The sequence below is a fragment of the Bufo bufo genome, chromosome 7 (genome assembly GCF_905171765.1).
Source record: "Bufo bufo chromosome 7, aBufBuf1.1, whole genome shotgun sequence".
NCBI lineage: Eukaryota > Metazoa > Chordata > Amphibia > Anura > Bufonidae > Bufo > Bufo bufo.
Genome location: NC_053395.1, coordinates 168,571,881 through 168,588,269, shown reverse-complemented (window position 1 = coordinate 168,588,269; position 16,389 = coordinate 168,571,881). Strand labels below are relative to the sequence as shown.

Genomic DNA, 16,389 nt, shown 5'->3' with positions numbered 1-16,389 from the left:
TGTTTTGCACTTGTCTTCACTGTACTATTATATCTTATTTCTGGAGTTCTGCATTTTGCAAAAGTATTTTAAAACAGCTGAATACGGCATCTTTTACTATAATATGTAGAATTTTGGCTACTGTGTGGAAACGCCCTTTCCTTGTGTCCTAATTCTAGAGATTTTTGCCTATAGGAAAAACATACTGTGTATAAGAATGACTGGCACAATGAGATGCGAGGGGAAGAAGAAAAAGCAGGCAACAATATGTATGTGCCTTTGCATGTGGATGACTGGGTTCCCAGAAGCGAATATTGCTGTAATATGGCTGACTATGTTTGCAGAACTCTGCGCTACTTTAAAGGGGTTGTCTCACAAAAAATATTCTACAGTTTTCAAACCAGCACCTGGATCTGAATACTTTTGTAATTGCATGTAATTAAACATTTTGTATAGCCACCGAGTTATTTAACAAAATGCATCTGTATAGCGTCACCTGCTGTTTTTGTTTTCTTATTTCTCTGTCCTGCTCACTGAGATGGCCGCACATGCTCAGTTTTACCCTTCACCTGCCTCCTGAGCTGTGATAGGGAGAGCTGAGACACGCCCCCTGAGCTGCGATAGGGAGAGCATGGACACGCCCCCTGAGCTGTGATAGGGAGCGCATTGACACGCCCCCCTGAGCTGCAGCATTAAAGACCCTCCCCTTGAGCTGTCAGCTTGATATAAATCTAGCAGAACAATGAATGGGGAGATCTCTGGATCCCTGTGAGGTGCAGGGCTGGTTCTAGCTTTGTTAGAAAGAGATTATCATGCACCATATGATGTCTGATTTTCATTTTTTACATAAGTCATGGGATAACCCCTTTAAATGAGAAGAGCAGCTTTGTAGAGCAGATTATTGCTCAAATAAATGAGAGATGAACATATAGAAGCTTCGTTATTTGGGTAGAGATTCAATTGAAAGGAAGGCTGAACACAGAGCTGAATGGAGCCGCAGTGCGCTTAACTGACCACCTATGCCTGACCATCTCTCCTTCTCATGATTCTGGGAATCCACAGCCCTCAGACCCCTGCCAATAAAACACATCCCCTATCTTATGGATAGGGGATAAGTTGTCTTAAAAGGGTTTTCTAAGATATTTTAACTGACGAGCTATACTCTGGACCCCTGCCGATCAGCTGGTTGAGAAGGCACTGGTGCGTAGTGCCGTGGCATTCACTTCAATGGGGCTGAGCTGTGCTTAGGCCACATGACCGATGAACGTGAAGTCATATTGCGTAGGCGAAGCTGCGAGAAGGCGGCGGCATTACTGCAAGCGCCAATACCTTCTCAAACAGCTGATCGTCAGGGTCTCAAGTGTTGGAACCCCACCGATCAGATACTGATGACCTATCCAGAGGGTAGGGGTTGTATTATCTAGGACTTATTGCTAATTCCCACCTATGAGACCTGTACTTATCGGAACCCGAATGTGAAAGAGAGCGCACCACGCATGCGTGCTATGCTGTCTGTTCATTTCTATGGAAGTTCTGATCACTGGCTCGGCTATTTTCTGAAGTCTCATAGAAATGAATGGAGAGCGTACCGCGCAAGCATAGCCACTGCTCCATTCACTGCCAGAAATAGCAGCACAAGGGCTTAGAACTCCCTTAGAATTGAATGGAGGGTGGCGTCCATGCTTGGCTGCTTTCCACTCCCTTTGGGAGTCCTGTTCTGGAGATAGGTGCAGGTCCCAGAGGTGGAACTTGCACCTATCTGACATTAGCGATATGCCATCAATATCTCAGATGAGACAACCCTTTTAAGGAAATATTTGTAATTCTTCAGATGATTTCACAATCTCTTTTAAATGTTAGGGCGGATTCGCATTAGCGTTAGAAATTCAGCTATAGTGTTCCGTTATAACAGAGTTATAAGGGAATATAACGGAATTTCAGGACAGAATGCAAAATGGAACCCTTTAAGAGGCATTCCGTTTTGCTCCGTCCTAATTCATTTCTATGGGCACAAATAACGGTTCAGTTTTTTCCGTTATGCATGACGGAAAGAAAAATCCTGTCGACAGGACTTTTTTCCCGTCATGCATAACGGAAAAAGACTTAACCGTTATTTGTGCCCATAGAAATATATTAGGATGAGCAAAAGGGGCCCCTTAAAGTGTTCTGTTTTGCATTCTGTCCTAAAATTCCCTTCATATTCAGTAATATAACGCAACACTATAACGGAATTTCTAACACTTATTCAGACTTAATATAGAAAATCATGAGTTTTAAAAAACGGAAATGCAAAGATTTAAGCACGGTGGAAACTTCTAAAAAAAAAGTCCGGCTCTCAGTAGTGACTTCATGCGATTACTGAGCGGCATATTGTTCTTCACATATTCTCACACTCCATAAACCGATGACAGAATGGCAGCCCCTTGAAGTTTTTTTTTTTTTTCTTACGTAGCGTGCATAGCTCTCTGGGATATAAACAGTTAAGCGGGCCCAGCGGTGCAGACTCTGCATGTTTCTTTTAGAAGTGCTGTATTTTTGATATGTGGCTTTGGCTCTGCAGTGAGGGGAGAGTGGGTCATTAAACATAGCATTACCCTGTAAATCAAACTGTTCTGCCCCCACGCAAACACAGGCATAAATATTTATGCAAAGTGTCCATAACAGCTAATTTGTCAGGCAGATTGTGGCGGTATAAATAGAATGTATTCAGATTGGCGGCACAACTGCAAAGAAGCTCCCCGCGTGTGTACAAAGCCATTACACACCACAGTGCTGAGACGCTGTCATTTTACACTGTAAAGACTATGTATCACGCTATATTAATGCCACACAGTGAGTGCCTTTCTATTACATCCCGAGATGCTGCATTAAGTGCAAGACATTAGTTTTCGGCATATGCTCATCATTTTTTCTTTTCGGTTTATGTCACACATATCAGACAGTGAAAAATGATATTGAATGACTCAGAGATACTAAAAAACCTATTAATAAAGAGTGTGGGTGCCAAAACAGCTCATTACAGCAACCCCTGCTGCCTGGCCTAGCCACTCCTATAAGCTAATTTAACGATCAGAGTGCTTCCGTCCTAAATGTCCAGACACTTTTTAGAGATTTTGCGCACGTGGTGGTTTAATGGTCCAAACTTTTATTTCTTGGCCTGAGAAAATAATTCTTTCAGCTTTCTGTTTGTGACACATAAGGATGATTTAAATAAAAATGTTTACGTAAACAAAACGCAAAAAAAAAAAAATATATTTATAGTTATTTATTTTTTAAGGCTAGTTTCACACTAGCGGTAAGAGATTCAGCAGGCTCTCTAGATCCAGCATAGCCAGATTTTACCGCTTGCCAGTCGACTCCCATTGCAAGCAACAGTTTTTGTCCAGCCAGGTAGCAGCCGGATATCTGCTGAATCCCATTATAGTCAATGGGGGCCAACCGGGAAATGGCAGCATCCGGCTATTCTGGATCTAGAGAGCTTCGGCAGCCTGTTGTCTGCCAGAACAGCCTGCCGGAGACCTCTAACACTGGTGTGAAAGAGGCCTAATTTAGAAAATGTAAAAGGGTTTTCTGAGATTTTAATACTGAAGACTTATCCTCTGGATAGGTCATCAGTAATTTGATCGGTGGGTGTCCGACACCCGGGGCCCCCTGCCGATCAGCTGTTTGAGAAGGTATCGGTGGCCTTTTGAGTGCCGCGGGCTTCTCACAGCTTACCAAGCACAGCACCGTACATTGTATAGCGGCTGTGCTTGGTTTCACAGCTCAGCCCCATTCACTTTTATGGGGCTGAGCTGCTTCTGAGCCATGTGACCGATGAATGTGTCATGACTGGCCTAGGGAAAGCTGCGAGGAGACCACAGCGCTGGAGCGATTACCACTGCTGATCAGTGGGGGTCCCCCACCCATCAGATACTGGTGACCTATCCTGAGGGTAGGTCATCAGTATTAAAATATAAAAAAAAACAACTTTAAACTAAAATAGAGTATTGGGTTCCGTATTTTATCAATACATATTATGTATAGTCTCAAGTGATCGAACAGAGCAGCTCAGTCTATATTAGTATGGGCGGCATGGGTGTATATCTATACCTATCTAGCTATCTATCTACCTCTATTTATTTATTAATCTACTTATGTTTATTTTTTAACATAAAGGGCCCAAGTATTTAAAAAACTCTTCTGTATGTACCTACTTATATGACTCTTTTACATCCTATCAATTGCACATGTGACATAGTAATCCACAGTAAAAGGTGCATAAATAGTATTATGAAGCCAGATTGCTACTGGATGGTGTTTCATGGTGACACAATACCTTCTTTGTCAGAACTAAAGTGACAAGGACAATAAGTGATATAAGATTTCTGTATGGGTGAAAGCTTTGACTTTTGCATGGTAAACATATTCAGGTTGCCCTGGAGAAGTGTGTCCTGTGGAACACCTACCATGCCCAGGAAGATCATTTCCTCTTCTCTTTGCTGCTTGGTTTTCTTCCTTTGGATATAGCCCAGCCAGACCTATGGTGTGAACGGAAAATCAGTAAGGATACGGCAGGAATGGAAACAGCTTCCTGAGCTGCAGAGCAATTGGGGAAATCGAAACGCGTACAGGAAGGGAGTGTGGAGTGGAATGAGGAGTAAATAAACTGGAGGTTGGCTTCAGGCTACGACACTAAACCTTTCACATTACTTATCCTTGAAAAAGTCGGAATATTCCATATGTAAACAGTGTTAGTGCTGTGGGAAATTGAAATACCACTTGTTCCTTGCTTAACCTTGCCTTCTGTCCTCACTTGACAGTTTTGGTGTATCCACTGATCAGATAAATGAATGCATATTTTCACATTTATTTATAAAGGAATTAAAATGGTAATAACGTGTTACTAGGACTTTTAGGATATGTTCAAATCATTCGACACATATTTTACCACTAGATGTGCACGGTGACGAACTGCATTAGCCTCATTCCAATGTGCTAATCCGTGTTGGGTTTATCAGCTTGCTTTTCGGTATGAAATCTGCTGGATTAAGTAATATGCTACTGATACTTGCAGATTTTGTTTTCCACATGGAAATTTTATGTGACACATGAATGATGTTGTGGAAACCCAATTCACACTCATGGGATGCGGATTACTGTCGGAATTGAAACGCATTTTGGCCCCGAATGCCCCTGTAATCCATGTTAAATTCAACATGTGTGAACATTGCCTTAAAGTGACAGCTTGTACTCTAATTTTAAAAAATAAAGACATACTTATTTCATTTTTCCATTGTCCACGACATCCATTTAAAAAAATCCAAAAAACATGCATCATGTTGCCTTATTGGGTGCCATAGTGTACAGTTCTACTCACACTTTTCAACAGAGGCCCCCCATGATGGCATCAGAGGTTCTCCATGATGAAAATGGGCAATGGTAAATGAAGGTCGGTGTTGCACCAGTGCCAATTTGAGAAAGTCAGTTCTGTACATAACTTGTGTAAGCGCTATGTCAAGGCCTTCATAGTAACATTGTGAAACAAGCTGAACCAAGCCATTGATGTCGGTGTAAGCCAACCAAGACCCCATGCTGCCAGTTTCAAGAGATGCACTACATCCTTGGTTGTACAGCTCAGCATTGTCGGGTAAGTACTCATTAAAAATGCAGTTTGCTAATTACTCTTATAGAGAATAGAAAGATATCCATAGGATAGCCCGATAGACTTGGAATGTCCATACCTTCTGGATGCGCAGTGCAGCCAGATGTGGATCCAGGACCTTCTCTCCCTGCAGTTTGGCCATCCTTTCTCTCTTCTCTTCTAGATGGATCTCCCTCATGAATTTGGCTCTCAGCCGCCCCTGCCGAGCCCTCTCAGACACCTGGATCACACGAACAGCCTCATCTAGCGACATAGGCTTCAATAGTTTTACCTGTCATTTGAGAGAGGAAATTAGTCAAAATGTTCATAAGAATTTTTTTTTTTTTTTTAAAGTAGTGTAGACTAGATTGGCAGTCAGGTTACTTGAATGATGCTTCGGCCCTTAATATTATATACCAATAAAAATGATGCCTTTATTTTGCATAGTTTAAATGTAAGGAGAATGTGGCAAAAATAAAATAACCCATGAAATAGTGAAAGCAAAAAAAAAAAAAACCTAGCAGGAAGCTGTAGAAAACAGGAAGTTCTGTATGTAAACTTCCTGCCAGGATGCACTGATGCTGAAAACAGGGTAAGGAAATTCTTGACAGGTATATGGGGCAAGAATATACAATATTTGGGGTACTCTAGGCAGATGAAAAAAAATAATTATGCAAACAGAGAACCCGTTTAAGTTTCAAGCCCCAGTGGGCACAGTGACTCTCGCCATTTAATGCATTCTGGCTCCTACTGAAAACTGTATTACATAAATAAAAATTTCTAACAAATAGCATGCACACTGTCTGAAATAAGAACAAAGTCTAGATTATTGCCTAGCCATCTTACAAGGCTTATCATGGGCAGGCAAAGTCATCATTTGACACTTGTGGGTTCTAATGCAAAATTAACAGGGGTCACCAATACAACATTTACAGAATTTTTGCTTTATGTTTAAGTATCTCTTTTTACGTATGACTTTTGCACCCAGAAATCAATTCATACATACAGTATATATTTTTAAATGTATCCCAAATATAGACCTTCTCATTTGTTGTTATGTATATGCTTGTTTGAGATGATCAAAGAGAGACAGTGGGGGAGATTTATCAAACTGGTGTAACGTAGAACTGGTTTAGTTGCCCATAACAACCAATCAGATTCCACCTTTCATTTTCCAAAGGAACTGTCCAAAATTAAAGGTGGAATCTGATTGGTTGCTATGGGCAACTAAGCCAGTTCTACTTTACACCAGTATATTAAATCTCCCCCAGTGTTTGTCATATTCAGGCTTAAAAAGACCAGCATAGATTAAATGTGATAACATGGCCATGTTGGCACATTTATATACAGAACATTTTAGTACAAAATAAGCCAGCCAATAGGTGGTGTAAACTTAGACAAAAGTTTACACTGTCTACATCTTAACTAGTGTTAAAGGGCCTCACCTCTGGGACCCGCTCCTATCTCAAGAATGTGGTCCCCACTGTGAATAAACAGCAGACTGTACATCCATGGCATCTTCTCCATTCATTGCAATTAAACGTCTGGAAATAGTCTAACGAGCATGCTCAGCTATTTTCGAAAGTCCCATAGCAGTGAATGGAGAAAGCAGGCATACAAGGCGTGTTCTCCATTCCTGAGGTAGTAGCAGGTCCCAGAAATGGGACCCGCAGCTGTCAGACTATCCTATTATGGCCTATCCTATTGACATACCAAAAATATCCAAATGGGGCAACCCCATTAAAGCTTTATTACACAGAATGAAAGAGCAGGCAATGTTCGGGAGCAAACGTTCCTATGAATGCTACATTTACATGCAGCAATGATCTGGGCTGTATGGGGTTAAACGATCATTACTATAATTGTTCATCCCTATACAGTTTAATTCTTTGTTGGCAGCATACCCCTGTTTACACAGGACGATGCGCTGCTGATGAACTAGGATCTTGTTTAACGCAGAAAAGACGTGAACACCCAACAATTCTTTGACTGATTATCAGCAGATTTACACGGGCCAATTGTCAGGAATGAGAAATTCGTACAAACGCTCATCCCCAATAATTGCCCCAGTCCTCTGCCCATGTAAACAGGTCTTTAGTTAGCCTGCCCCGTTGTGTAAAAGTGCAGCATGATGACATCATCGCATTGGCCTATAGTCAACTATGCAGGTATAAGTTGGAAAAGGTCCATGCCTGAGGAGTTCCTTGAGTCCAGTCCAGGCCGGTGTCATTGCCAACTATAATGGACATCCTGTGCAGAAAAAAAAGCATGGTGGCTCATTGGTTAGCACTGGTGCCTTTCAGCACTGGGATCCTAGGTTTGAATCCAACCAAGGACAAAATCTGCATGCAGTTTGTATATTGCCCCCATTTTTGGGTGGGTTTCCTCCGAGTACTCTGGTTTCCTTCCACATTCCAAAGACATACTGATAGGTAATTTACATTGGTGCTGCAGATTATGTCAGCGCTATACAAGTAAGTGAAAGAAATTAAAAAACACAACCTAGATTATATCTAGCTGCCCTACAATACAGATCTGAACCCGAACTTTCGTGCTCTGATGCTCTCCTTTGCCCTGTGCTGAATCGCGCAGGGCAAGGACTTTTTCTGGAGACCCTGTGACATACCGGGTTCTCCATGGGTAAGCTAGGCAGAGGCTTCCGCCTAGCAGTGTCCCCGGTGACGTCACCGGCAATAATAGGTGAGCTTTAGCGCTGTCCTTGTCTGTAAAAAGGCTAGGACAACGGTAAAATCTGCCAATCAGTGCCGGTGATGTCCCCGGAAACACTGCTAGGTGGAGGCTAGCAGTGAAAAATGTAAAGGAAAAGCCCTTGCCCTTTGCGATATAGCACAGGGCAAGTTAGAGCATGAAATGCTCCAATGCTCATGTCAGAGGGCCTGTCTGGGTGAAACCGGGGATATGTCCGGGTTCAGCTCTGAACCCGGACAACCCCTTTAATGCATAACATAAATTATTCAATTAATTGTTAAATGAGATTCATGGCTCACATCAAATAGGCCAAATCATCACCTCAAAAAATCCTTGTCATCTTATGGAATATGTATGATTTTGCATTCACAGATATGTAGGTAGTTGTAAGTATTTTATCACCCTAAAACTAATCTCACCCTAGTGAGGCCATGTGTACATGCTATCTTCGTGCATGAGACCTTTATTTTAATTCTGTCTCTGATTTCATATGGTTGTATACTGAGTTTTTTTTTTTTTAAGGAAAAAAAGAGGCATATTCCATTGTATGCCTTTGCAAGGTGGTATTCTCTGTAGAATGGCTGAATACATACAGAATTCAATGCAGCCTGTAGGGCAGCACATGGAGGCTGTATGGCTTCATACTAGCACTGTAGGCCGCCATGCATTGCTGCACAGGCTTTGTATATGCGGCTCTACTATGTGCAGTATCTCAGGAAAAGATAGGAGAATAGCACATTTCCCATATATTATCCATGCCAGAAAAAAAGAGGAGTCACGCGGAACAGGGACTTCTGGCAAGTACTAATGGTGCACTGTGCAGCCATCTCTGGCACCCCTATATATCAGCAGAATGGGGATCTCTTGACCCCTATGTGGCAATACAGAAAGTAGTAGATGAGGAAGAGAGGTGGCCATGCATGGTTTCCTCTTTTCTGGAGTGCAAATGGGAAAGAAGTCCACCCCCCATTTTTCCAATATGTAGTCCTGGAAGTTGAACCAGCGCCTACCACACATTTATGGTATATTATTTTGATATGTCATTAATATCTCAGATAGTTTTACCCCTTTAAGTTTTACTGATGTGACCAGCTGTGTACCGCTGATCCGTCAGATGTCTACAATTATTATTTTACTGTGCAATCATCATGAAGTAATATCACAAGTGATGCAGAGGTTACTTGGGCCCCTGCATGTAACCTCTGCACCATCTATAGCTATTCCGCTGGGTGATACTGTTGTAGCATACATGTCTGGTTAACCCCGAGATATGTTTCATTCATATGCATTGAGTTAAGGATCTTGATCAGCGAGGATGATAGCATGAAATCCCTCGCTGCATGGATTCATATTAATGCGGTCCGTGCCGGCACACACCCCTAGGATATCTTTCTATGTATGTTTTGGGGAATGAAATTAATGCTGCTTTCCAAATCCTTCCTGTTTTTATCTGCTATCCATTCCTCTCCTCCCAAAATAAAAGAATTGTAATAGTTTAAACAAACTGACACTAAATTATGTCTAGGAACTGGAAGATCAGGGATCAAACTGATATTTCCTGCAATGTGCCAGGGGAGTACTTGGTTTGAGGTGTTCCTGAAAGGGGAGAGAGGATTGATGAGTGGCCTGTTGTACAGCTATGAAGATCTTCACAAGGAGGATCCCTGACCTGGAGAGCGGTCCTCCATAACACCTCTTAACCCCTTAACTGCCTGAGAAATTGCCAACAACTTGAAAAGTGATTAGATACGTAACATAACATCCCATTCCTCTTTTCCTGCAGTGATTAGGAGCAGGAAACATGATAGATACATTTACAGTGTCCTCCCTGTATGGCTTAATTAATTGCCCTCTGGAGTTCTTGGATACCAAAACTTCTAAGACTAGTTTAAATAACAGTGGTCCTGCGGAGGAAATCCGCTCTATAAAACCACACTTATATTGTGTATTTTCATAATGTTTTACCACTGCTGAATTTTACCACTTTGCCCGGATTGCAGAATTTCTCAGGGGGATATGGCGCTATTAAAACCGAGGATTTTCAAAAGCTATGAGAGAAATGTATTAAAATGCCACAAAATTCTAGTGCAATTTTTGCACTTAAAATTGAAATACTTGATGATCTTCAAATCTGTTAAAGAGGTTTTCCGAGATTTTTATACCTATACTCTGGATAGGTTATCAGTATCTGATTGTGGGGGTCCGACATCCAGGACCCCCACCAATCAGCTGTTTGAGAAGGCCGTGGCCTTCTATCTGCTTTTCCTAGGTCAAGTGATGACACGTTCATGTGTTACATGGCCTAGAAGCAGCTCAGCCCCATAGAAGTGAATAGGGCTGAGCTGCGATACCGCTATACAGTGTACTGTCCTGTGCAGTGCTTGCTAACCTTCTCAAACAGCTGATCGGCGGGGGTCCCAGGTGTCGGACCCCCACTGATCAGATACTGATGACCTAGGCTCAACACTGGGAGAACAAAAGGATTGGGGAAAAATATTCACTTTGCCCAATCTTTCTCTCCACCAACATTATCTGTCAGGGAGAGTTAGGAGCTTCCCACACACCTGTCAGCCACCATAAGGCTACTTTCACACCTGCGTTCGGGTGTCCGCTTGTGAGCTCCGTTTGAAGGGGCTCACAAGCGGCCCCGAACGCATCCGTCCAGCCCTAATGCATTCTGAGTGGAGGCGGATCCGCTCAGAATGCATCAGTCTGGCTCCGCTCAGCAGGCGGACACCTGAGCGCTGCTTGCAGCGTTCGGGTGTCCGCCTGGCCGTGCGGAGGCAAGCGGATCCGTCCAGACTTACAATGTAAGTCAATGGGGACGGATCAGTTTGAAGATGACACCATATGGCTCAATCTTCAAACGGATCCGTCCCCCATTGACTTTCAATGTAAAGTCTGGACGGATCCGTTCAGGCTACTTTCACACTTAGAAATTTTTCTAAGTTATAATGCAGACGGATCCGTTCTGAATGGATACAAATGTCTGCATTATAGGAGCGGATCCGTCTGATGAAACATCAGACAGACCCGCTCTGAACGCTAGTGTGAAAGTAGCCTAAGGCTAGTTTCACGCCTCCGAATTATCTGCATCTGGCACTGCCAGATACAAATGGTATGCCTGCTGGCCCCATTAAGTATAATGGGGTCTGGCATAGATACGTCTAAATTCTGGCAGACAATGCTGAGAATCGGCCGGATACAAACCCCTGGATGCTGCAGTTTGTGTCCGGCCAATTTCCTGCATTGTCTTCTGGAACAGCCCTCCAGAATTCACACCGGAAGTGTGAAAGTATTTTTATTGATGTTTTATCCTTAGGATAGGTCATCAATATCAGATCAGCGGGGGTCCGACACCTGGCACCCCCGACGATCAGCTGTTTGCAGAGAAGACGCTCGCCGTGCCAGCGATGCCTTCTCTTCATTGTTTACCTGCCCGCCGTTGCATCCACAGCGGTGAGAAGGTCCAATTACACCTAAGCTGTCCCATTCATTTCAATGAGACCGTTACCTCCTATACACTTGTATAGGAACGGATTTACCGCCCCCATGGCAATGTTTCTAGGGGATAATTCCTTTGCAATACAGCATGAGATCAAGACATTTTTTCCCAGAGATTCCTTATGGATCCTTGGGGAAAAAGCCTTCCTTAACCTAATACAATTCCATTAAGATGAGACACAGTTCTTAATTATCACAAAGCCTGCATGTAATAACAGTAAAACAATTACAATATTACTTACAAAATCCTGTTAAAAATGGAGCAGCAAGTATTTGTAAAACTGACCCAAAGTTCAGTGAATTAAAAACGATGATATTAATACAGTTCCGTCACGACCTTCTACGGTTTTCTATGACCTCTCCATAAAGTTTAACATCTATTTTGGAGCACATCTCTGCTTGAACCACCCCAACCTCTATATTCTGGCTTCCCAGCTTTAAGCCCCTCTTGTTTACATAGTAGCCTAATGATTTATAGTAAGGATTGCACATTTTATGACAGGCTCATTTGTATGAACTATTAACCATGGAAATTTATGGTTTGTAGGGTGGACCAGCAGCTTCATACAGCCACATTTGTTTCTGTGTTATGACTTGTATTAGGCTATTGCTGTTATTGTTTGGCATCTTGTCTATTGTATGAAATGCAGCCTCCCTATCCAGATGACGCCAATTAATATGGAATTTTAGATATGCACTTGACTGCACCCATACCGCAGAATATATTCATGATGAATTTAATAAATCTGCAAAAGCGAGGGTCACAACTCCAACACTGACTAGGAGTTAAAAATACTGTAGAAAATGTAAGGTTCTGTTTACATCTGTTTTCATCAATTCAATGTTTTTGCTCCATCTTTCTGATCTGTTACACGTCTGGCATAAAGGGCACCATTTTTTTCAATAACATTAGTAATGCCAAGACAGAACCTACATGGACTCATTATAAGTAGAGATGATTGAATTTCTTAAAATTGAATTCAGGTCCAATTTGTCTGAATTGCCTATGCGATTCGATTTGGGTATGAATCCATTGTACCCAAATCGAAAGTACTTTGATTGCCTGGAAAAGTCTCCGATTTTTTAGAATCAATTTATTCATCTCTTATTATCAATCAATGGGTCCGCCCAGTTTCAATCATTGTGTCCATGATTTTACAGAAAAAATGAAGAATTTTTAAAAATGGAATCTGTGACCAAGGCTCCATGAGAAGCCTCCAGTGTAGATGTGAGCTCTACCTCGATCTGTCATATTGTTCTAGGTTTCTGTCAAAAGAAAGGTAACTACAATTGACAGTAAAACTAATACCTGTTGTTTATAGCCTTATAATACACAAGCCAATAAAAATAATGGCGTTACCCATGTCAGACAGTGTCCATCATATTGAAAGCAACGCCTAGAGAATGCACCTAGAGCATTGTTGGTGGCCATGGGAAGCACCACCATTAGTTTTACTTGCACTACTATTCTTGGAGAAGGAGTGTTGGTACAATGAAGATGTGTAAGCCGATTCACCAACTTCACAATTTTATCAGCAGCTATTGCTAAAAAAGTCCTTAGCAAGTTGTCGATTTTGAGATTTAATTACTGAGCCTAGAGGTGGCAAGTCGATCTGCAAATTTACAGTAGTGCCTAAGAATTCGCAAAGTGATCTGCAGACCACAAGTCACAAAGTTATGAAATTGATTTTCTCGTCTCTATCGGTTGCTCTCAGGTTAACCTTATAACCTCTCATAAAAGCTTTGATTTGTTTCTGCAATACATTACAAGGTCTCAGTGGGTCACTTTACTATCCCATTATGCATCCATGAAATCCCATTATGCATCAGAGTTGCCTAAAATATCTACTTTTAACGCTAATGGATTTATAGTGTAGAGGACAAAGTAGGGTGTAAAAGTTTCTCATATCTTTTTGTAACACTTTGTACCTGCGAGCTCTAAATGGGAATCCCACGCATTTCTCTCACGCCAGCTTTATCCCGTCTTTAACTTTGAAAGATGGCTTAAACAGTCTGTGCCTGGTGGATGAAAATACCTGAATATAAAGCTGAGCTGAGCTGAATATAGAGCCAGCTTATCTCTATAAAAGATTGTTTTTGTACTGGATAAAATCAAATGCCTGACAAAAAGTAATAGTAGTACCAGTATGGTGTGCGCAATGATGATTAATATGGTAATAAATTGGGGCACATTAAGACAGATTCGCCTTTTGAGCACTGTGACACGGATCTATGTGGGAGTTGTATAGTTAGCGCCAGGCATGAAAGTGTAATGAGGAAACCCTGTCCTAAAGAAAGCTGTGGCAATGGCTTTCTTGACTACACATGATGGATCTGATTCCATTCTTGACACAGGATGATAGGATTTATTTAAATAACGTATATCGCTCTGACATATTCCACAGCGCTTTACAGACATTATCAGCATTTACTGTCCCCAATGGGATTCACAATCCGTAAAAAAGGTTCCGTAACGCTATGTCTTTAGAGTGTGGGAGGAAACCAGAGTACCCGGAGAAAACCCACGCAAACAGGGAGAATATACAAGCTCCATGGAGATGTTGTCCTTGGTTGGATTTTGAACCTAGGACCCCAGTGTTGCAAGGCACCACCTTCCTTCTGAACACCATAACTCTGGTTATTCGAACAATGTTTGGTGTAGACTTATTACCATATTTAGTTTTTTGGACATATGATATACCGGTTGTCTCCATGCAAGCTTACCATGTCTGTTTCTTTGGCTCCACTTCGTTCCAATATCTGGGATAGTATTTGTTCACGATCTTTTAGAACTTTCATTTTTTCCTTAATGAAGTATTTTGGAATTGGAATTTCCAAGCTTTCCTGGAAAATAAAGAAAGTTTAGTGTAAAAGTAAAAGGCTAAGTGCCAGTGCTAAGTCAGTGGCCTAAAGTTTAGCATTGGCCCTCTCTAGTGGTGCAGTCCATTTGCGGCAATACCTTTCACAGTAACATCTATTCGTGTTCAGCCGTGTCTGGTACTGCAGTTCAGCTTATTTAAGCCGATGTCGATGATCTACTGAGTCAGACACAACGGACCATGTCTTACTGTGTCAGTAATGCAGTAACAGGCTGTGGAGGGCAAGTGGTGCTGCCCCTTCTTAGTGCTTATCGGTAACTAGAGGAAAGAAAGTTTCTACACACACATAAAGAGGGTTCTTTACGGTAAGAGCAGTGAGACTATGGAACTCTCTGCCTGAGGAGGTGGTGATGGTGAGTTCACTAAAAGAGTTCAAGAGGGGCCTGGATGTAGTTCTTGAGTGTAATTATATTACAGGTTATAGCTACTAGATTTCTGGAGAAGGGTCCTTGATCCAGGGAGTTATTCTGATTGCCTGATTAGAGACAGGAAGGAATTTTTTCCCAATAAAATGAGGAAAATTGGCTCCTATCCCATGAGGTTTTTTGCTTTCCTCTGGATCAACTTTGCAAGATAACAGGCTGAAGGACGTATGTCTTTTTTCAGTTTATGTTACTATGTCCCAGGGGTTAGGAGTTCCAACAAAAACACACATTCATGAAAGGTTTTTCCCATCTTATAAGCGATGGTATATTGTTGGATATGCCATTCATTGGTATGTGGAAGCCTGACCTCTGGGACAACCACCAATCCTGGTAATGAATGGGACACAGTGCTGGTTTAGCATCACTTACTCTTGTATGTTTTTCCTGCACATCGAGGCTCTCAGGCACCTGGCTGTAAAGAGATCAGCATCACAGCCCCATTTACTAGTTTCCAGCACAGTGGGGGGCGAGGAACATTGAAAAACTAGTGAAGTGGACATATGGCTACATCAGAGTTGAACCCATTCATTTATGCAGGTCCCAGAGGTGGGATCCATACCACTCATAAATTGATATGCCATTACTCTATATGCTTAAAATAGCCCTTTAAGGATTAGGTGATCAATTTAAAATCCTGCAAAACCCTTTTCAAGGATTAACCCATTCCTTTTTTAATGCTTAATCCACTTTTATAACTATGCTACACTGTAATAATAGTGGGGTGTTATATTGTATACTTTCACTATTATATAGTTGCATCATACTGTAGTAAAGCTGTTGAAAACATTAACACTGAGACACAGACATTGTTGGCATGAGATTATAACAATTTTTCCAGCCCCGTCTGGAAAAATTTCAGCCTTCATTCGGTTTATTATTCCTTTGTGTGAATCCAGGTACTTTTTTATTCCCACACCTCACTAGGTCTGTTTTCCAAATGTGGATAAAAATGTATTAAAATCCAGACTCTCCAACCATCCTTATGTTTAAAAAGGTGCATTGTAGGAGAAAACTAAAGAGTTCAATGATCTTGAATCATCATATGTGTGTTACTTCTAATCGTAACGTAAAGAAGCCTCATTTTAAAGATGCAGCCCTGAGATAAAGCCTGGCTCTCTCTCTCTCTATAGCAAGAACTACAAGTCTCATCATGCATTTTAGGTAACATACAACTTTTGGAGACTTAAGGGTTACTGAGTATTCATAAAATGTTTGATATGTCATAGAGAAAGTTTTGATCAGTGGGGGTCTGAGTGCTGAGACCTCCATC

At 41.7% G+C, this 16,389-nt stretch overlaps 1 protein-coding gene across 2 annotated transcripts in view; it reads right to left on the bottom strand.

Moving 5' to 3' along the window:
* The window catches only part of IQCA1 (IQ motif containing with AAA domain 1), a 280,666-nt gene that overhangs the window by 173,953 nt on the left and 90,324 nt on the right, over nucleotides 1-16,389 (bottom strand). For both annotated transcript variants that reach the window (XM_040441110.1, XM_040441111.1), the window contains exons 3-5: nucleotides 14,540-14,659; nucleotides 5,703-5,894; nucleotides 4,428-4,499 (exon numbers count right to left, since the gene is read on the bottom strand). In XM_040441110.1, the coding sequence (XP_040297044.1) occupies nucleotides 4,428-4,499; nucleotides 5,703-5,894; nucleotides 14,540-14,659 (384 nt within the window). The remainder of the gene's footprint in view (nucleotides 1-4,427; nucleotides 4,500-5,702; nucleotides 5,895-14,539; nucleotides 14,660-16,389) is intronic.